At 55.0% G+C, this 20,765-nt stretch overlaps 2 protein-coding genes across 6 annotated transcripts in view; one reads left to right on the top strand and one right to left on the bottom strand.

Annotated features, from left to right (window-relative positions):
* SON (SON DNA and RNA binding protein) overlaps positions 1 to 12,305 on the top strand; it is a 37,850-nt gene extending 25,545 nt beyond the window's left edge. For 3 of the 5 annotated variants that reach the window (XM_038126708.1, XM_038126718.1, XM_038126699.1), the window contains 5 exons: positions 47 to 163; positions 6,947 to 7,094; positions 9,798 to 9,866; positions 9,941 to 10,056; positions 10,129 to 10,761. In XM_038126708.1, coding sequence (XP_037982636.1) covers positions 47 to 163; positions 6,947 to 7,094; positions 9,798 to 9,866; positions 9,941 to 10,056; positions 10,129 to 10,746 — 1,068 coding nt within the window. In that variant the 3' untranslated portion in view covers positions 10,747 to 10,761. The other 2 variants (XM_038126727.1, XM_038126731.1) reach the window with 2 other exon arrangements.
* A 144-nt stretch (positions 12,306 to 12,449) lies between these two features.
* On the bottom strand, positions 12,450 to 20,523 carry DONSON (DNA replication fork stabilization factor DONSON). Its single transcript, XM_038126747.1, has 10 exons — positions 19,565 to 20,523; positions 19,122 to 19,202; positions 18,021 to 18,224; positions 17,769 to 17,947; positions 17,219 to 17,397; positions 16,610 to 16,727; positions 15,767 to 15,874; positions 15,209 to 15,407; positions 14,227 to 14,427; positions 12,450 to 14,070 (listed from the first exon to the last, which is right to left on the bottom strand). Exons 1-10 carry the CDS (start codon positions 19,832 to 19,834, stop codon positions 13,933 to 13,935), a joined length of 1,677 nt encoding a protein of 558 aa, XP_037982675.1. The 5' UTR covers positions 19,835 to 20,523; the 3' UTR covers positions 12,450 to 13,932.
* Positions 20,524 to 20,765: the final 242 nt, after the last annotated feature.

Genomic DNA, 20,765 nt, shown 5'->3' with positions numbered 1-20,765 from the left:
TGTGGAGGTGTCAGTGCTGGTCTCAGTGTGGCTTTTGCTGTTGCAGATCGACGCCTGGGCTCAGTCCAACTCCATCCCCGGGCAGTTCACGGGCAGCACCGGAGCGCAGATCCTGTCCTCGGACGAGCTCACCAACAGCGGGCCCCAGGCGTGGATTCGAAAGGTAGAAGTGACACAGCCACTGCTGGCTCTGCAGTGACCACACTTGACAGCGGTCAAGGACTGCAAAGTGCACCACAAGTGCCTTACCCTGTGGCAGAGCATGTGCCCGGTGCAGCAGGCTGGGCTCGGTCCCTGTCCCTCGGTGTCACGGCGAGGTGTGACCGGCCAGACGCAGCCTGCCACTGCCAGGACGCTGCTGGCGCTGCTGTGCTGGCAGTGGCACATCCCTCACTGCCTCGCTGGCACGCAGCAGGCAGGGGTTGATCCTGCTGCTGGTGAAATCAAAGGGTTTTGGCATCGGCTTCAGCGAACCGAGTCCCAAACCGCCCTCGCGTTTGCCTTGGTTCTCTCTGCTTGCTCCTTTGCCTCTCTCTGCATCACCAGGATTTTCTGGGAGCCAGAGATGCGGAGGATGAAAGCAGGAGTTGCAGTTAAGTTCCTCTCACTCTGATATTGTTTAGACGCAGTGCAGTAGTTCCCTCTTGCTGCGGGTCATCTCTGGCTGATTTTGGGGTGTGGCGCGTCCTCCATCCGTGTGTTTTGTACATTCAGTCTCTCAAGCTGCACTTTGCCAATGAGCACTGCTCCGGTGCTCTGTCAGGAAGGAGATCTGAGGAGTTCAAGCAGCATCCACCTTCCAGGCACGAGGAATGAGGAGTTGAGCTGCTCAGTGTGGCAGGTGCTGCAGTTGAGTCTGCATCGGCCTGGGTTGGGACACCCTCCGAGCTGGGAGGTCAGATTTGAGGCTTAGGTGGAATTTTACATAAAAGTTGGTGTCAGCTGAACACAAAAGTCTGGAATCGCAGTATCCTGAAAATAGAAACATTTTTTGCCAGGATTCACTAACTTGTTTTTCCGCTTCATATAGCCAAGCAGTGCAGAGAGCCAGGGAGCACTGATTTGAGTCACTGGCCAGATGGGAATCTTCTGGGATCTTGCCAGTGTTAATGCAGAATGTGCACGATAAAGTCTGATTTTAACAACTATGAACAACTGGGATTGTAGCAAAATGCTGCCTGTGCTGAAGACAATCCTCGTTCCTGGCAGAGGGAACTGTGAAGCACAGGGATGTGTTGGTGAGGAAGGAGTTTTTCCCCTGGGGGGCTTGGGAAGGAGATCAGCAGGGCTGCGAGGGGAGGAATTTCCCTGTCTGCAGCACCTGGAATGGGTTCCCAAGGCTCTGGAAAGGGAGCAGCTCTGAGCAGCTCTTTCCCAAGCCTCCTCCCTGGGGTCTCCTGTGATGGCAGTGGCAGGAGGGGCTGCCCACAAGGGTGAAGTGGAAAGGGCCAGGTGGGATTTTCCTGTCCTCCAGCTTCACTCTGGGGTCTGCTGTAAAGCAACCCATCTGAACAAACCAAAATAACAGCCAAAAAACCAGACACAGACCCAACAAAATGCTTTGAGGGAAGAGAACGGGAGAAGAGGGTGGTCTGTGCTTGTGGACACGACTGCTGCGAGGAGCAGAGGAATGTTGGGACATTTTGTTGGATCTGGGCATCAGTGAGGCAGCAGCAGCTCTCCTGCCCTGCCCAGAGCTGGGAATGTGCTGTGGTCACAGTGCAGGCTCAGGGGCTGGGCACAGAGGAGGCTCCTGCTGTGGCAGCAGGAGGAGTTGTAAGGTGAGGGAGGCGAGGACAAAGTCCTCTCCCTGCCCTGGCATTCCTCAGCTGCTCTCCTGCTCTGCCAGGAGGGCCCTGGGGCTCCAGGAATGGTGGGGCTGGGAAAGCCTCGCACAGCTTCATGTGGGGTCCTGCTGTGGCTGCGGGAGGATTTCACAGGAAGGAGAAGGCACGCGGTTCTGAACCCGTGCTATCTCTGTCAGGGACAGGAATGCAAACCACCCATGAAATGCACAGTACTGGTTGTGTGTTACTTGGACACCTGAAATTGTGTGACACTGGTCGGTTACCAAGTCAGGATTGTGCTCCCTTTTTGGCCTAAAAATTGTGTCTTAACATAAAAAAATCTGGTGTTTTTCACTCAGGCCAGGAGTTGGACTTTGATCCTCATGGGTCACTTCCAACTGGGGATGTTGTGTGTTTCTGTGGTTTTATCTGCCAGCAGGGCTCTGGAGTTTCCTGGGGGATGTTGTGTCTGGGAGTGAATGAACGAGTGCACATTTCTGCCTGAGGCTGTTTGCTGAAGGCATTTCCCTTGGGAGTTTGCCGTGGCAGGAGCTGTGCCCATCCAGCACTGGCTGAGCCTGTGGCAGCCGCTCCATTCGGGTCTCAGGAAAGAAGGAATTAGAGCAAGCACAGGCACTGGGTGTGACAGAGCTCACCACCACACCAGGGAGGTGGAACAGGAGAGTGACTCAGCAGGGCAGCGAGGGACTTGGGGAACTTGTTTGCTGAGCTCTGTCCTCACTTTGCATTGTGTGGATTTCACCTTTCCTTGTCCTTTCCTGGTGACTCTGGAGAGGTGATGTGCACTCCAGCCAGACCCAGGATCTCACTTGGGGAATTAGGTACTGCAGGGTTTCGTGTGCAGCGCTGGCTGGGGACACTAAGTAGCAATAAGGTTTATGTTTTTAATTCCTGGACTAATTCCTGGTGTTCATGTGCAAGGGCCTGAGCAGGGTCCATAAAAGAGTGATGTGATGTTAGGTATAAAAAACTAATGAACAATCTCACCTTTCTCTTTGAAAAAGTGGCTTCTGTTTCAGTTTCAGTGTCACCATCAGTGTAATCAGTTCACAAATGTGACTCCATCTTTTCTGAAGGTTGCTTCTATTTTTATTCCCTTTTTCCTTCCAAACACACTGTGCTGCTGAAGAAATGGCACAGCAAGTGGTCGAATATTTTTTGTTTCTCCAAGCAAATTCTGTTGAGGTCTGTTTACTCCCCCTTTCCCAGACTCACCCCTTGGTTCTGGATTTATCAGCTCAATTCTGGAGCCTGAACTCGCTCCCCAAACCCAGGGCTGTGCTCAGGGGTGGCCCTGGGGAGCTGCTGGGTCACTCATTGTGCTGATCCCTGGGGTGCAGAAAGTTCTGGAAAGTGCAAACCTCCCTTCCATTCTTGCAGGCACAAGGAGCTTTCCTTGGCAGCCAGAGTCACCTGGCAGGGCAGAACAATTCTGTGCTCACTAGGTACTGGATATTGGGAAGGAATTGTTCCCTGGCAGGGTGGGCAGGGGCTGGGATGGAATTCCCAGAGCAGCTGGGGCTGCCCCTGGATCCCTGGCAGTGCCCAAGGCCAGGCTGGACACTGGGGCTGGAGCAGCCTGGCACAGGGGAAGGTGTCCCTGCCGTGGCAGGGGTGGCACTGGGATGATCCTTAAGGTCCCTCCTGACCCAAACCAGCCTGGGATTCCATGATTCCACAGGAGGTGAGTTTGCTGGGCTGGCTGCTCTCTTTCCCTGCCATCCCTTTCTCCCTGCTCTTGTGCAGAGGCTGTGAGCAGCACCTGCAGGTGCTTGGGAGCCCAGGGCTTGTGAGGCATCTGCTGGGCTTCTTCAGCAGGGGATTCCTGCTCCTGCCTGTGGGAAGGATTGGGACTGCTGCTGAAAGGGCCAGAGCATCTTCCAGCTCAGCAGCCAGCCCGAATTCCCCTCCTCGGGATGCCTGCAAGGTGCCACGGGGAGCAGATGGTGACCAGAGCTCCAGGGGATGCCAGGCTGGGATTGTTGGGCAGTGCAGGGCCAGGAGTTGGACTTGGATGCTCCTTGTGGGTCCCTTCCCACTCAGGAGATGCTGGGATTTAATGGGAAATTCTGCTTCTGGCACAAGTCTTTCCAAAGTGGTGCTTGGAACTTCCTTGGAGTTCAGCCTTTAGTCCTGCCCTGAACTGCCACCCCCTGCCTTCAAGGCTTTGTTGTCTTTGCTTCCTAAATTGTTGCTCCAAAGAGTCAGCCTGAAGAATCAGCAAGAAAGTTGATTCAAACTGCTCTAAAGCCTCTGAAGGAATCAGGTTTTACCTTCTCTTTAAAGCAAGTGCTGACAGAAGAATGTGGCTCTTGAGTGTCTCCACGTGTTGGCAGAATGGAAGTGGGATTTCATGGAATTCAGAGCTAAAAATATGAGGCAAAAAGTATCAAATTGTCCTGCAGGCTCCCTCAAGTTAAGATCAATGAATGAAAGAGAAATGCTTTTGTAAATAACAAGTTAGTTCTGACAGCAGTAACCAAATGCTCGGAAACCTGGGGCTTCTTGTATTCCATCCCCTTTAATTTGTATCTGCCAAGGCCCAGAGCTGCTCAGGAGTTTTTGGAAGACTCACCCTTGGATGGTTTTTAAAATGAGAAGAGTTGTGCCTCTTGCTCCCCCGCTTTTGTGACCATTTCTGTTGCTCCTGTGGTTCTCAGTGAATTCCAAACCCAGCCCCAGTTTTACCCCCACTCAATAATCATGGGCTGAGGGAAGTTGTCTGTTACTAAACTGCAAAAAATACAATGTACAGGTGGCATTAGAGGTTTGCATTGATTTTATTATTCAAAGGAAAAAAAAACAACAACCCAGAATCAAAATGCAGGAATTTTTTCCTTGCTGCAGACCTTTGCTTCCTCAGTGACCTGAGTCCAAGGGGCTTTCTCCTGGCTCCTTTCCCACTGGTAGCAGAATTCCTTCCTCCAGCCTTTTAGTGGGATGCACAAGTATTTGTGTATTCTGGAATTCAATTATTATTAATAATAATGATTATTAATAATAATAAATGTGTGATTGTTGTGCTGGTTCTGTTGGTCACGTTGAAGAGTCAGCACAAAGTTCCTCCTGCAGTTCCCCCCGGGAGGGGTGCTTTAACAAACAGCCCTTTAGAACCTAGAACTTCCTGCTTCCAGTTTCTGGAGCTTGTTCAGGCTCTGGTAATTCCTCTGTAGGAGCTCAGGGCTTTGGCCAGGAACAGGATATTTTGGTTCTGCTCTGTCCCTGCTCCAGCCCTGAGCCAGGACCTGTGCAGGTGTTTGGGAAAGCCGAGTGAGCCCGCAGTGACCTCAGCAGGAGCTTGCGCTGTCCTTTGTGAACTGAACACACGCCGTGGTGCTGGAACAGCCAGGGAGCCCCATCCTGCCCTCCAGCAGGAGCCAGCCCAGCTCCAGAGCCTGGAGGGAGCCGCTCCTGCAGGATGGCCCTGGAGACGACGGGAGGAGGGAGCGGGAGCCGAGGGAAGGCTCTGGAGGGTGTGGATGCCGTGTCTGAGGGGCTGGCTCTGCACCAGCCCCAGCTCTGCTCCTCCGGCCTCGCGGATCCGTGTGGATCCAGACAGGGATTTCCTGGCCTAGGCAGAGACTGGGAGCGTCTCCAGAGGGCTTTCCCGTCACACTTCTGCCAGCCTCCAGCCTGGGGGCCGGGCACAGACGTGTGTTGGGAATCCCTGAAACACACGGTCTGCCAAAGGAACCCCTGTGGCTTTGTTGCCTGCCCGTGGAAAGCAGGCTCCTGGGGATGCAGGGACCCATGGAAAGCAGGCTCCTGGGAGCCCCGGGCATGCAGGGACCCATGGAAAGCAGGCTCCTGGGAGCCCCGGGCATGCAGGGACCCATGGAAAGCAGGCTCCTGGGAGCCCCGGGCATGCAGGGACCCATGGAAAGCAGGCTCCTGGGAGCCCCGGGCATGCAGGGACCCATGGAAAGCAGGCTCCTGGGAGCCCCAGGGATGCAGGGACCCGTCAGTCCTGCAGTGGTGCCAGCCCCAGGCTGTGCTGAGCTCCAGGAGCTCCCGGGGTGCCCAGGCTGGGATTGCTGGGCTGTCCGTGCGGGCTCTGGGCCCGTGGTGCCGATTGGACCCCTTCCAGCTCAGGACACGTGTGACTCTGTGACCTCCGGGGACCTCGTGCCGTGGCGGGCCCGGCTCCAAGGGAAGCAGAGCCCCGGCGTTGTGCGGGGGCTGCGGCGTGTGCGGGCAGGCGAGCTGTGATGGAAATGCTTGACTTGCTTCTGGGGTCAGCGGGGGGGCACGAGAGATGATAGTTCACAGAATAACCTGTGAACTTTCACCCCTCTATATGGAAACTTGTTTCAGGGTCAAATCCTTGTAGCCGCCTTCTTGCCACGGTCAGTGCCAGCCCTACTATTCACAACACTGCGGCCAGCGAGGCCTAGGTACGTAACATTTAAGGAGTTTTTACAGTTCTTTACATCAAAGCGGATGTTTAAACTTTCTGTTGATAAGCTTTCACCGTTTAACAACTTTTGTTAATGCTCATTTGAAAGAATGTGACGACTGCTGCTGCTAAACTGGGGGGCCAAGCGCCTTTTTCCGTTAAAATAAAGAGAGGGGAAAGCAAAACCCGTTTGTTCCATGTGGAATTTCAGAGTAGAACTTGAATGTGCAACTGCTGTGTAACGAATCAGGTGGGGAGAGGTTTTTTTTTTTAGATTTAAATCCGCCTAAACAGCCTGTGAATGTCATGACTAAATGTGCTTGTGTTCTGTTGGACGAGGAGGTGCCCCTGGCACAGCCGTGCCGGGATCAGTTCCCACTTCCCGAGCTGAGGACATCTCTGGGATCAGAGCAGAGTCTTTAGGGCCGGATGGTTGTCGCTTGGTTAAACACATCTGTCTGCCAAGGGTCACTGCCACTTTGGGATCACCTTAGACTTTTCCTAAGTTGTTCTTTTTTGCCAAACATTGATTTGTGTCTCGTGTGTCCGCGTGAGTTCCGGGTTCCACGCACTGGTTTGGGCTAAAAATCCACAGAGCTCAGGTGGATTTTTTTTATTTATTTTTTTTTTTTTAATTGAGTCTGTGAAAAGTTGTTAGAAACGTTTTTTGGAAGTTCCCACTTCTTACCTAAAATCCCAGCGCTAACTTCAGGCCTTGTTTTACTTCTCTTTTTCTGGATAGGATCAGTTCTTAAGAGCAGCCCCTGTAACTGGAGGAATGGGAGCTCAGCTGATGAGGAAAATGGGCTGGAGAGAAGGAGAAGGCCTTGGGAAGAACAAGGAAGGCAGCGTTGAGCCCATCATGGTGGATTTTAAGACAGACCGAAAAGGTGAGTCCTGCCTCAGAAATGTCTTGTGGCTTCTCAGCTCTCAGCTGCCTGCAGAGGGCAGAGGCCCTCGGGGGCAGGAGGTGGTTTTTGGGTGGCTCCACTGGCACATGAGCAGATTCTGGGCTGTTGCCTCAGGTTTGCCAAGGCCTGGGGTCGGTCCAGAGCTTCGTCCTTGTGGAAAAGCTGCAGTGGTGGCTCTGGAGAAGGGGCAGGAGCAGGAGCAGGGATAGAAGATGGAATAGTGGAGTCAGTTTTATAGAGGGCTGAGGACAGAGCTGAGAGCCCCAAAGCTGAGCTTTGTGACTCGCACTCAGGGCTTTGGGGCTTCCCTGGTCCTTTTTTTTTGTCCCTCATTTCCCTGCTGAGCTCTTTCTCTGCTCATCCTCAGGGCTGGCTCCAGAGGCAGCCTCAGCCTCCACTTTTCCTGGAAACCTGCCCTGTTTTCCATGGTTTCCTGTCCATGGCCACAGGGAGAACTCACCCATCCAGCGGTGCTGCTCCTTCAGCTTGGCCGCTGAGGTTTGTGTGCTGGGTGCTGATGGAGTCTCCAGCTGAAACACCCCTGCAGGTTCTGACTGCTTAAATCCAAAATTCAGCAGTCAGGATTTCTAATTTCATCGTTCTGCTGTGCATGGGACAAAACAGCTCCACACGGACTGTGGGACAGAGTCCTGCTGTCCTCAAGATTTCTTCTGCACCAGGAACCTTCAGTCCCATCTCAAAGCAAGGGGTGGAAACACTCAGAGTTTCCATTTCAAGGCCATTGGATGGGGCTGGAGCAGCCTGGCACAGGGGAAGGTGTCCCTGCCATGGCAGGGGTGGCACTGGGTGGCTTTGTGGTCCCTTCCCACCCAGACCATTCCTGGCATTTCAGGATTGTGTTGGCTTTTGTCCCTGCTCAGAATTGAGCTTGAATGGCCAAACTCCTGACGTGTTTTTCTTTACAACCTTTCTGTAAGGAAAGAAATGAAACCCCAAAGGTGCCTGGTGGCTGTGGTTGCCCAGGGCTCCTCCTGGCCTGTGACAGTCATCTGGAGCCAGGGCCAGCCTTCAGACAGCTGGGCTGGGCTCTGCATTTCCTGCTTGTCACACATTTACACCCATGTGGAGCCTCACCTCCCACTGAAGTTGTGCCTGGATGCAGAATTCCCTCTGCCCTTGGGCCACCCAGCTCTGTGGCACAGGGAGGGGAGGGGCAGGAGCTGGCCTGCTCACAGACAAGCAGGAACATGATTATATTTCATATAGAAAATATATATTCAGGACAAGGGATTATATATTGAGGACAAGTAGGTTTTCAGACATCAGTGTTCCTGGGTGATTAAATGGGTAAAAAATACTCCTTTTTTATTTTTAAACTTCTGTGTGGAGTTTTAAAGTCCACACTGTGTGACAGGAAGGCTGTTATTAACCCACCACCCGGGTTTGTTTTGTCAGGGATTTATTAGACATTTTTCAACGTGTAAAACACTATTTTATTTTCTGAATATTGAAAGTTATATATTAATAATTATTAATATATATTTTAATAAATATTTATTTATGAATATAAACTAGCCCCCCAGTAAAATACAATTCCTGGTCCCAGGAAGTGACTCGGGAGGCTGCAGCTTGTTGAAATTCCCAGCTGAGGTCCCAGAGAGGAGGTGGAGTGGAGTGTCGGGGACTCAGCAGCAGGAAGGGAGTTTAATGAGGGAGGAGGAGAATCCCGTGTTAGATTTGGGTTTAAAATTCTGTGAAGGGAGGAAGCCCTCAGCCTTTCCTCCGGGACGGTCTCTGATGGCTTCGTGCCCCTTGGAAAGGCCCTGCTTGGGGGTTGCAGGAATTTTGGGGTGAATACCTGGTAAGGAGAGAAGGATTTTCCTGTAAAGCAAAAGAAACCCAAATGCAGCCACACCAGCTGAGGGAACAGGAAGGCACTGGAAGCAATTGCAGTATCTCCCTGTCTTCATTCACCAAAGCCCAGCAGGGAAACTTGAGGTAAGGAACAAAGGAACATTGAAAGGCTGAAGTCTGAGAGTGGCAGAATCCATGGGGAGAAGCTTGAGTTTCTCTGCTGGATTGTCACTGGAGTTTCAGGCATTCCTGCAATTCTTCAGTTCGTTTCTTGTCTCGGATGATTTTCAGAAGAGCAGTGTTGAGCTTTGGTGTTTGGCAGCGACTCCAGGAGAGCCTGTGCTCCCTGCGGCCCCTTGGGGCTGTCCCACGCTCTGCTGCTTTGCTCCCAGCTGGGATGGAGCTCCCAGCTCGGGCTGCTGGAGCCCTGCAAGTTCAGAGAGCTCGCGGGATCCGGGTCTGTGGTGTCACTCCGGGCAGAGGGGACACAGGGACATCTGGATAATGGGAATATTCCTATGTCTGAGGCAAACCGAAGGCAGGGGTGACTCTGGGTGCCAAAAACAGTAGGAGAGTGTTCTTCACCGTCTGCCTTGTTGATTGTTTCTCCAAAGAGGGCGTGGAAAACCAGGTTTCCATGGAAAACCAGGTGTTCTCTGCCTTGTGTAAGACTGCTCAGAGTTTTGTCCTCCTGGCTGCTTCAGAATCTTCCTGGAGCCTTTGGGAAGGATGTGCTGGGTGGAATGATGGAACGAGGCGGAGGGTTGAGAGCTGGGTGGAGTGTCCAGCGTCCCCTGTGCTCCCTGCCCGTGCTCTGCTGCTGGCTCAGTGGGGATGGGCCACGGCAGCGTTGCGTGTTGTTCGCAGGGCTCGTTGCTGTGGGAGAGAAGGCCCAGAAGAGGTCCGGCCATTACGTGGTGATGAAGGATCTTTCAGGTGAGGTTCTTGTCTGGGATGGTGCGGTTCCCAGAGGCTGGCTGGGCACTGACCCCGGAATGTCTGTGTGCCAGGGAAGCACCCGGTGTCTGCGCTGATGGAGATCTGCAACAAGAGGAGGTGGACGCCCCCCGAGTTCGTGCTGGTGGACGACAGCGGGCCTGATCACCGCAAACATTTCATCTTCAAGGTGGGTCTGGGCTGCCTGCCCCTGTGCTGCTTTTCCTGTGCCAGGGGTGAAATCCATGTTTCTGTTTGATAGAAACACCTCACGGGGCTGGCTGAGGATGGTGGAGCCGTCTCGGTGCTGGAACGTGCAAGTCCTGTTCCTGGAAAGGCCAAACCGAGTCCCTGGAGCACTTTATTCTGGGATCCCAGGGCTGGAGCCCCTCTGGCGCCAGGCTGGGAGAGCTGGGGGTGCTCGCCTGGAGGACAGAAGGCTCCAGGGAGACCTCAGAGCTCCCTGCAGGCCCTAAAGGGGCTCCAGCAGAGCTGCAGAGGGACGGGGGACAAGAGCTGGAGGGGCAGGACGCAGGGAATGGCTTCCCTCTGCCAGAGAACGGGGCTGGAGGGGATCTTGGGAATGAGGAATTGTTCCCTGGCAGGGTGGGCAGGCCCCGGCGCAAGGAGCCCGGGGCAGCTGTGGCTGCCCCTGCATCCCATGCAGTGCCCAAGGCCGCTGGGGCTGGGAGCAGCCTGGGGCAGTGGAAGGTGTCCCTGCCACGGCCGGGGTGGCCCCGGATTGGCTGTGAGGTCCCTCCCAGCCCCGAGCACGGTGCGATCCCCCGGAATGTCCGTGCTGACAGGCGGCCGCGGGATCTGCGTCCCCAGAAAGGAGCTGCCCAGAGTGTGCCTGGGGCAGCCACGGCCCCCTCGCTAACCCCTGGTTCCCCCGTGCCAGGTGAGAGTCAATGGCAACGAGTACAGGCCCACCTTTGCCAGCCTTAACAAGAAGCACGCGAAAGCCACGGCGGCCACGGCGGCGCTGCAGGCCATGGGACTCGTACCAAAGGAAAGCATGGTCAATACCACCATGTTCAGGAGTGCCTCACACCGCTAAGCTTGGCTTTACTGGGACACTGGTTCTGAGCATTTTACTCTGCACAAGAAATGGTATTTGCCCCTCTCATGTTGTAAATACATCGGCGATTCCCACCTTGTAAAAACTGTACAGACACCCACAGGTTTTTTCTTTTGTACCATCCAAATGTATTTAAATCATACTTAGTTTTTGGTATGTTTATATTGTTTACATTAGTGATGTAATTATTTCTTAAACGACTAAATCGGACGACAGACTCTGGAGGCATCAGAAATCCAGACCCTTGGCCGAAGCTCCTGCGCTTCCTGTCCTGTCAGAGCGCTGACCCTTTGATACAGTTTTCTAGTGGCTGCAGAGTTCCCTGGGCTCGGGGAGGTGCTGGGGACACGCGGGGGCCGTGCCCGGGCTCCGTCCCTCGGAGCCAGCCGGAGGGACGCGGAGCTTCGGGTGCGATCCCGGCCCCGGGAGGGGGGCCCGGGGCTGCTCTTCCCAACCAGTGAATCCACTGCCTGATGCCGATCGTACGGATTTGTGGTTCATGTGAATTTTAAACTCTTAACAGATCTACAACTGGATTTGGGGGGAGGGAGGGGGTAGAATGACGCTTCAATTGTTGTACCCAACTCGGTCAATAAAGCAGCACAAGTTCATAATCTTCACCCCTGGTCAGTAAACAGTAATTCCAACGGGGCCGAGCCAGGAAGCAGGGATTTGAACACGCCAAAACGCCTTCTGCGAGAAACGCGCGCTGCAGAAGCGGCTTTGTGAGGATTCCCAGCGCCATTGGGATGGCAGGAGCGGGTCTGCTTGGTTTTTTTGCTTTGAACCCTCTACGAAATAACTCCTTGGGATGAAAGGTTAAGGATCCTCTGCCCTCAAGGAGCCCGATCCAGAGTTTGGGCAGTTGGACAGCAGAGAGGATGTAGAAAGCTTTTCCTGCTTTTATTTTATTTTTTATTTAAGAAGCATTGATCTTTGAGCTGTGTGCACGTGGGATTGGAGGGGGCAGTGCACCCTCCCTGAGGGATCTGAGTTAGGAGCAGGCTGCCAGGATTTCTGCACTGGGGTTGTTCAGGTGTGAGGTGGGAACCTGAGCTGGGTTTGGGGACACAGCAAACCCAGCCAGGCTCTCGGGCCTCGCGTGAGGGACCCTTTGGGTGCATGGAGCCGAGGAATTCCCGGTACCTGGGGCCGTGTGGATCCCGTCGGTGTCACAGAACGTGGAGTTTCCTTGCTCTGCAGGGACAAGGGTTGGTGTTCCCTGTGCAGCGGGGAGCTGGGGTTGGTTTGGAGACAGAAAAGCCCCCGTGAGTCTGTCCAAGCGCTCCAAAAATGCTTCAGTTGATCTTCATTTCATGGACGTTGTTGTCTTGAATTAAACTTTTTTCCCTTTGGCATCTTGCCTTCAGTCTCTGAATAAATGTGTGGAGCTTGTCCTGAGAACTGCCTGGGAGGTGTGAAATCCCAGGAAATCTGGGAGGGCTGGGGGGCGTCTGGCTGCAGCCCTGGCTGGGAGCAGCTTCCTCCACAGGCAGTGGCTTGGCAGAGCTGCTGAGGATTGTCTCCAGTCCGTGCTCTCCGTGGCACTCGGAGTTCACAGCTGGACACAATCGCATTTGGGAATGTACAACCAACCCCCTGGAGCTGTTGGCTTCCATTTTCTGTGTCCCTGTTTCCCATGCGTAAGGTAAAGACCCGACTTCTCTCCCAGCAGCAGAGAAATCCAATCCCACCAAGATTCCATTTGAAAAATCTAGGCAAGGTCTGGATTTCATGGCTTAAAGCTGGGGGCTCTGTGTGTTCCCTGGAGCCACACATCCTTCAGGAACGGCCCTGCGTCCCGGAGCTGGGAGCAGCTGCCATTTGCTGCTGGGGCTGACGGGTCACTGCAGTTCAGTGAAGCCACGACTGATCACCCAGAGTTCCAGCAGAGCTGCATCCTGCTGATCCCGGGGCGGGACACTCCCTGCTGTGGAGGCAGAGGAAGCTTTTGCTGGCCCAGGGGAAAACTGAGCTCTGCTGCCCAGGCTGCGCTTCCAGTAACAAACACCAGGTTATAGAAACATGGCTGGAGAGCACCAACACGAGCTGGTTCCACTTCCACCCAGCTGTGGCATTCCCTGCTGCAGGAATGTGCCAGCCAAGAGCTGTGGAAAGGTGACACACTCCCCTCGAGGCCTGGGAGCCCCCTGCCTGCAGGGAAGCACTCAGAGCACCTGCTCAGACCCTGCTCCTGCCTCTGATCCATGGAATCCCTGAGGCTGGCAAAGCCCTGCCAGCCCACGCAGTGCCAGCTGTGCCCCACGGCCACCTTGTCCCCAGCCCAGAGCACTCAGTGCCACCTGCAGGGGACACCTGCAGGGATGGGCACTGCAAACCCAAGGCCTGGCCACCGTTTCCTCGTGCTCAGGTGCTGCAGCCATTCGATTCCTCGCCTTGTTCCCCTCCAGGCTGTGGTTTGGAAGCCCGGGGTGGGTGTGGGGGCTCTGCTGAGCAGCTCTGGGGCCCCCTGACCTCCATTCCTCCCTGTGAATTCAAAGGTGATCCAACCCCAGAGGTGCCACACACCAAGGGGTAGCTGCTGAGGGTGGCAGGGGGCTGTGGACAGTCTGGGAAGGGGTTTTGCCAAGCATTCCACCCATCCATAGGATCCCAGAAGGTTTGAGCTGGAAGGGACCTTAAAGCTCATCGGGCTCCTATCCCCTGCCCAGGAGGAGTTCTAGTTCTGACCTGGTTATGAGTTCCTGCCCCGAGCAGGAGCAGAAATTCCATGCTTGGAACAGAAGGGGAGCGTGCATGGGGAAGAGCAACCTGCCAAGGGCAAACCAGACCAATAAAACCACGTTTTATTTAAAAAACTCTTTCTGCAATAAAAAAGATGTCCAAGGCCTTTCCCCTCCTTTCCTCCAAAGCCCTTGGAAGTGTTCCTATGCAGCAGCTGTGTGGGGTGTCCCTCCCACCTTCCCCAAGCTCAGCACCTGCAGCCCAGGGAGCAAGCGTCCTGCTCCAGGCCCAGCAGCACTCCTAGGCCTTCCAGGTGTAGGTGTAATCCTTCATCTCCAGCAGGCGGATGGAGGATTTCCCCAGGGTCGGGCGCTGCCTCAGCTGATCCAGAGTCCTGGGATGCAGCCCGCAGGCGGGCAGGTCCTGCTGCACATCCTCCTGCGGAGGGCACACGGAATGAGCGCTCCTGGGCAGCGCAAGGGCTGGGAGCTCCCCGCTGCGGCAGGACGAGCCGCGGGGCTGCAGGGGGAGCTCCCGGGTACTCGGAGCCGGTCCCGGGGCGCGCTCCCCGTCCCCGCGGAGCCGTGCCCTCACCTGGGCCGGGGCCGGGCTGCTGTTGAAGGCGGCGCTGGGCTCGTGGGCGCTGAGCAGGGCGCGGAAGGCGCCGCGCTGCGCCGGGGCCAGCAGCAGCGTCAGGGCGTGCAGGGCGTGCGGCAGGACCGGCCCCAGCAGCTCCAGGCTGAACACGTCCTCGAAGCCCCCCTGCACCCGGGCGCGGCCGCTGACAGTCCGAGCCTGAGGGCAGAACAGCGCGGTTAGCGCCGCACCCGGCACAGGCGGGAGCAGCTCCCAGCAGCTCGGGCAGCACTGAACATGGAAACACCTCTCGACATTGTCCACTCCCTGTGCAGTGCATGAGGATTTACTGTAACAACTCCTAAAATGCACCCCTGGACTGCAGGAATGCTGTAGGGATGGGGAAGTGCACAAGACCAGGATGAACTTCTCTGGTGGAACAAGTAACTGATCCTGTTCTTACTGGGGAGAATTTTGGGTGAGATACAGGGAAAGAATTCTTGGCTGTGGGGTGGGGAAGCCCTGGCACAGCTGGGGCTGCCCCTGGATCCCTGGAAGTGTCCAAGGCCAGGAACAGCCTGGGATAGTGGAAGGTGTCCCTGGCCATGGCAAGGGCCGGGATGATCCTGAAGGTCCCTCCCAATCCAAACCACTCCTTGCAGGAACAGTGAGTGAGCTGTGGCTCAGGGGCTCCTCGTGCAAGGGGCTGGGACAGTCTGAGACCCCCTAAGACCTGGGGAGAATCTTAACAACCATTTTCCCTCTGGGCAGCTCTGCACAGCTTCTTGTCTCTCGGGAGGTGAGGAAGGGGAACGCTGGGACATCAGTCCAGTGCAGGGATGTGTTTGTAGGGATTTAGGAACAGGCTGCGCCTGCAGACAAAATGCTGACTCAGGCTTTAGCCACAAAAATGCCTGAGGGAAACGCCACCAAGCCAGGGTCTGATGCCCTGGGTAAGGAATCGCTTCCTCCCCCTCCCGGAGCCAGCCGAGCCCCTCACCTTGAGCGTCTGCATGGTCCCGCCCCGGAAAGCCACCGGGGACAGCAGCGTCGGGGGCAGCCCCGCCTGCGGCCCCGCCACGGCCACCAGGCTGCGGCAGCTGATCAGGAAGTTCAGCAGCCTGAAGGTGTTGCTGCCCCTCACCAGCACCAGCGACTCGGGCCTGTGATCCACCTGCACCTCGTGCTTCTCCTTGCGCCTGGGAGCCGGGTCAAGGGAAAAGCACGGCGCGGTGGGAAGCATCCACGTGCCAGAAAGCTGGAGCAGTGAGCCCCCCACACCCCGAAATCCCAAAAACCAAACCCCACCCAGCTCTGCGCCAATCCAGATCTGCTCTCCAGGTATCAAGCAGCATCTTAATCCTGGCTTCAAATCCTAGAAATGCCTGCAAATTAACTCAAAGGAAAACGCAGTATGTCATTCCGTGCAGGAATGGGAGGGCTCATATTTGGAAAACAGTTCTCCAAAACTTCTACAGAACTGAAACGTGAGCTGCAGCACCGTAACAGCTGCGGGGTTTTCTGGTGTCACACATCTGCAAGATCAGAGGAAGGATACAGCTGGATAGAAATAGTGTCCGGTTTCTTCACCTTGTCCTGGACTCCCATCTCCTCAAGCCAAGAGAAGCTTCCATCATCATCATCATCATCGCTGGGAGCTGGCTCCCTGGAGACACAGGATCAGTGTTAGGAGGGCAGTGCCCCTGAGGAGGGTTTTCCAAATGGATTGTGCAGGAGCCTGGAGATGCCCCTGAATTCCAGCACCGCACAAATGTGGGAAATGGAAAGACAGAAACTTCCACGGGTTCAGGAGGGTTTGATCTGAAGCCTCGGAAGGAGCTTGGATTGATGCAAAAATAGAGCACGATATTAAGAGACATTAAGAACAAAGAACAGGCATTAAGTAGAAAAATCATACACTTACATTCTATATTAAGTAAGAATATGCCTTAAGTAAGTGAGAAACTGTATTGATAAGATGGTGAAGGGTTTATAATGTAAGGGTGTGATTGTACAGAGTAACTAAGAGTTTGGAAGTTATAACAGAAGTGTATGTGTGTACCTGAGTTAGAAACCCGTTGGATTAAAGAATCCACAGTGCAGCAGAGGTAAGTAAAGGTGATAGTTTAGAAAAGCAAAATAAATCCTGTGGCAACTCTCTGTTGGGTAGGAAAGTTATATATTGCCTTCTAATAAAGAAACTTGTGACTGCTTTGAGCTATGGCTGAATGCCTGCTCCTCTGACATCTCCCAGCCTCTGGGATGCTGTTTACCTGAGCAATGGATCCATGGCCAAAGGCTCCTCTAACATCTCCCAGCCTCTGGGATGGTGTTTCCCTGAGCAATGAATGGATGCTGGTCCCATCCCTTTATGACAAGGATGCACAACATTGTTACTCACCCCGAGTCCTCCACGCCGCTGCCCTCTCTGAGGCCCTCAGCGGTTTCCAAATCCTCCTCCGAGTTTTTCTGCTTCCTGGCTCTACTTTCCTCCAGCAGAGGCAAGGAGAACTCTATGCCTGGGGTGGAGCAGAGGCAGCAGTGAGGATCTGTGTGACAGCCCTGCCCATCCTGTAGGAATGTCCCCCTACGGACAGAGTGACAGAACTATCCTTTGTCCCCCAAAAAAGGAAAGAAGCCCAAAGTTTCTCTCCCCGATTAGGTGAAAAAGGCATCTCACAGGCCTGAGGGGCTTCACCTCAAACTTAGGGAGAGCTAATTGGACACAAGCCAAAGAGTCCCACCTGGGCAATTTAGTAGAAAAAGAAGAGAACAAAGAAGCTAATCGCTTTTGTGAGGCCTTTTACCAGGAGCACAGACCTGTTGCACCTGGCTTGGTTTTTTCTGCTCGTTATTTTGCCTTTTATTAAACATTTTTGTTTCCAACACTGCAGCAGAAGCCATCCCGCTTATTTTTATGCCTGCAAGGTAAGCTGAGCTACCTTGGGTGTGTTACATTGCTTCTGAGAGCTTGTTAGACCCGTCTGGAGGAAGCAGACACAAGGCTTACCCTCGGCGCGCATGGCGTCGCGCAGGCCGCGCGTGGTGGGCGCGATGGCGGCCGTGGGCACGGCGCTGCCCGCCAGCCCCGCGGCGCGGAACAGCACCGAGAACTGCGCCGCGCACACGTAGAAATAGGGACACAGCCCGGCCCGCAGCAGGTTGTACAGACAGGTGAAGCTCACCGACCTGCCGGGGGAACAGGCAGCGCTGGCACAGCTGGCACCGTCCCCGCACGGCCCTGCAGAGGGAGTCTGGGCAAGGCACGGAGGGACAGGACACAGCTGGAGGGCAGGGATGGATGGGACACTGGGAATGAGGAATTGATCCCTGGCAGGGTGGGCAGGGGCTGGGATGGAATTCCATCCCTGGATCCACCCTGGATCCCAAGGCCAGGCTGGACACTGAGGCTGGGAGCAGCCTGGCACAGTAGAAGCCAGGCATCGCCCTGCCAAATGCGACGATCCTTGAGCTCCCTCCCAGCCCAAACCATGCCACGCCTCAGTGATTAACTAAAATCCCCTTGCTCACCCTCACCCAGCCCATCTGGCTGCACTCACCAGTCACTCATGAGCGCTTGCTGCAGGGCCTCATCCTGTGCCCACGGACAGGCCTTTCCAGCCATCCTCCTGTCCGCCCCGAGGCGGGGGAAGAGCGGCAGCCAGGGCAGCGAGGGGTGCAGCCAGTAGAGCAGGCTCTGCTGGAAGGCGCAGCGCAGCTCCGTGCACAGCCGCGGCTCCTGCGGGGCCCAGAGGGTTGGAGGGGCACGGCAGCAGCAGAGCTGCAGCCCCGGGCACCCGCCCAGCCCTCACCTGCACGCTCGGCGGCAGCGCGGCCGCCGCGGCTCTGCAGTGCTGAGCAACCCCCTGCGCCTCCTCCTGGGCTTTCAGGTGCTCTGCCCAGGTGAAGGGTTGGGAGGACATGAAGAGAACCCGTGTTTTAATGCTCCAGTCCGCAGGGAATTCCTGTCGTGGCGAGGAGGGAGCTTTGGGTACAGCAACAGGTGAATGAAGGTCCTGAGCGAGCAGAAACAGCGTCAGTTAACTCGCAGAAAATTAAACCTGTTCACAGGCTGACAGTTATTATTTTATATATAATTATATTGTTTATATTATTATACTATATATTATATTATTTTCATATTATTTTATACATTATTATTTTGATTCTTTTACTCAGCACTAGATTCGAACAGAAATACTCCATTCTGTTGCCTATAAAACCCCATGAGAGGGCTTGCACTCATCAGCTCTTCCAACAGTATAAACTAGGAACAAATAAAAAGATAAATGATTAAAACAAAGCGCTGAGCCTGATGTCTGTGAAGACAAGAATTTCCATGCCAAAATGGTTATTTCATTTCATCCTCTCCTGGTGACTGTAAGGCCACATGCTGAAAAAAGCCCTGGGCACCACCAAGACAGTTTGTTCTCTTTTTTCTATCCTTCTAATTTAGTTTGAACTTCAGTTTCTGTACCTAGAACAACATTAGAGAATGTCTACTGAAGCTCTGTTTGAATTTCAAGGGCTGGTTTTCAGGAATTCTTGCTTTCCTATGTGCCTGATGAAGTGTTCCATTTCTGTAGCTGAAAATCAGACTGCAGGAGGTCTACCTGGTGAAGAACATCCTCATCTCAACTACATATAAAACTAAGAAACACTAAAATTATAGCCAGGAAAACTGAAAGACAACAATCTCTGTCCACGGAAGTACAACAGCAGTGAAGTCAGGCAGAAGGCTGGGTTTAAAAGACTGTCACCAGAACAGGAAACATCAATGTAAGAAATTTCCTTGAATACTGACATTTCAGTACATTCTTCTATGCAGAGATTGGCCACCAAATACCAAGTGAAACAGTTTCAGCTTTCTGCGTGCCCTGAGAAGAGCTGGAATCTTCTCAGCAGTTTCATACCTGGCTTAGGGCGAGGATGTCGGAACTCTCAGCAGGCTCCGCTCTCCCGGGGGCCTTCTCCTCACAGGCCGGCTCTAAAAACTGAATGAAAAAGCAGCATCACAGCACAAAGGAAGCACCGGGCTGCTCATTTTAAAAACTGCCCTTGCAGTGACATTTCCCGAGCGATCCTCAGCACGCCGGGCTGCAAACAAACCCCGCTCGGGGCGAGCACAAGATGCGCACCCAGCGCGGAGCGACAGCCCGAGCCCAGCAGGGCCGCGGAGGAGGCGGGGGCGAGCCCGGGGCTGCATCGGAAAGGGGCTGAGGGGCTGGGGGCCATGGCTCCGGGCGATGGCTCAGGGCGATGGCTGAGGGGCTGGGGGCCATGGCTCAGGGCGATGGCTGAGGGCTCAGGGCGATGGCTGAGAGCTCAGGACCCCGCTGCCGGGGCTCGGTCCCACCTGCCAGAAGGGCGCTGCCGATGGATCCCCGCCCGCCGGGGCCGCTGCCGGAGGCTGAGGGGCGGCCGCCGCCCGCCGCGGAGCGTTGTCCAGGCTGGAGAAGGGGTTGCGGCGGCGGGCGGCCGCAGAGCCCCGCGGGGCCGGGGCGGCGGCGGCTTCCGCGGCGGCGGCGGGATCGCTCCTCCGCCCAGGACGTTTGCGCTTCAGCCGCAGCAGCGCCGGTGGCTTCTTGAAGCCGGGCGAGTGCCCGGGCTCGGCGGGGGCGGCCATGGCCGAGCGGGGCCCGGAGGAGCCGCGTTCCGCTCTTGGCGCCAAAGAGCGCCCGCTCCGCCCCGGGGCGGCGCTGAGGGAGCGGCGCCGCCATCGCTGCCGCCCTCAGGGGCTCTGAGGGCAGCGCGGCTCCCGCCAGCCCCGCTCCGCCCGCACAGCCCACACCAACACGGAGCACAAAGACAGACGGCGCTGGGATTGTGTCCGTGCCCTGCCGAACGCACCCGGACCGCGGCCCCAGGGGCTGGGCTCGGCTGCATCGCCACACGGCTGCCCCGGGCCGAATCCCCTGTGCAGAGACCGGGCCCGGGGGTGTGCGATGGGACACGAAACACACGGGGTTCGGCCTTTTGGGAGAAGAAACGAGTGTTTTAGGCTGTTAGGGAGAGAAAACTACTTTCGATGGCACTGGTCTGTTGTACATGGAATTCAAAAGGCATAACAAATACTAGAAAAGTATAATTAGAAATACATGTGGCTCAAAAGTCATAAGGAGGTAGTTAGGAACAACATCTCTACTGACAAAGGAATTAAGAAAAGAAAAACTGTGCTATAAAATACTTACACAGTTTTTGTCACTTGTTGTTCCTATTCTTTTTAAACTTGTAAATTTGTTTCCTGTGATCGTCTTTATTTTGGAAACATTGAAGCAAAACTGAGCAACACCAGGGAAAAAGCCAACAGCTGGCTCCAAGGCTTCCCAAAGGCTGCGCAGCTCCCGCAGGACTCACCCTCCTCAGCCGTGCCCAAAAGCACCTCTCCTTTCCCAGGCTGCATGGCGGCACACAGGGAGGCAAATCAGAGCTGCTCCTGATTCCCCAGGCTCGCCCTGCATCATTCACCAGAACCTCCTGCAAGTGCGGTGAGGGAGAGGAGACAGATCAAGTGTGCTTCTGGAGAATCTGTGTGCTCTCCAATTTTCCCCTGCTGG

The sequence above is a fragment of the Motacilla alba genome, chromosome 1, assembly GCF_015832195.1.
Source record: "Motacilla alba alba isolate MOTALB_02 chromosome 1, Motacilla_alba_V1.0_pri, whole genome shotgun sequence".
In the NCBI taxonomy this organism is placed as follows: Eukaryota; Metazoa; Chordata; class Aves; order Passeriformes; family Motacillidae; genus Motacilla; species Motacilla alba.
This window is presented reverse-complemented; position numbering and strand designations above follow the sequence as displayed.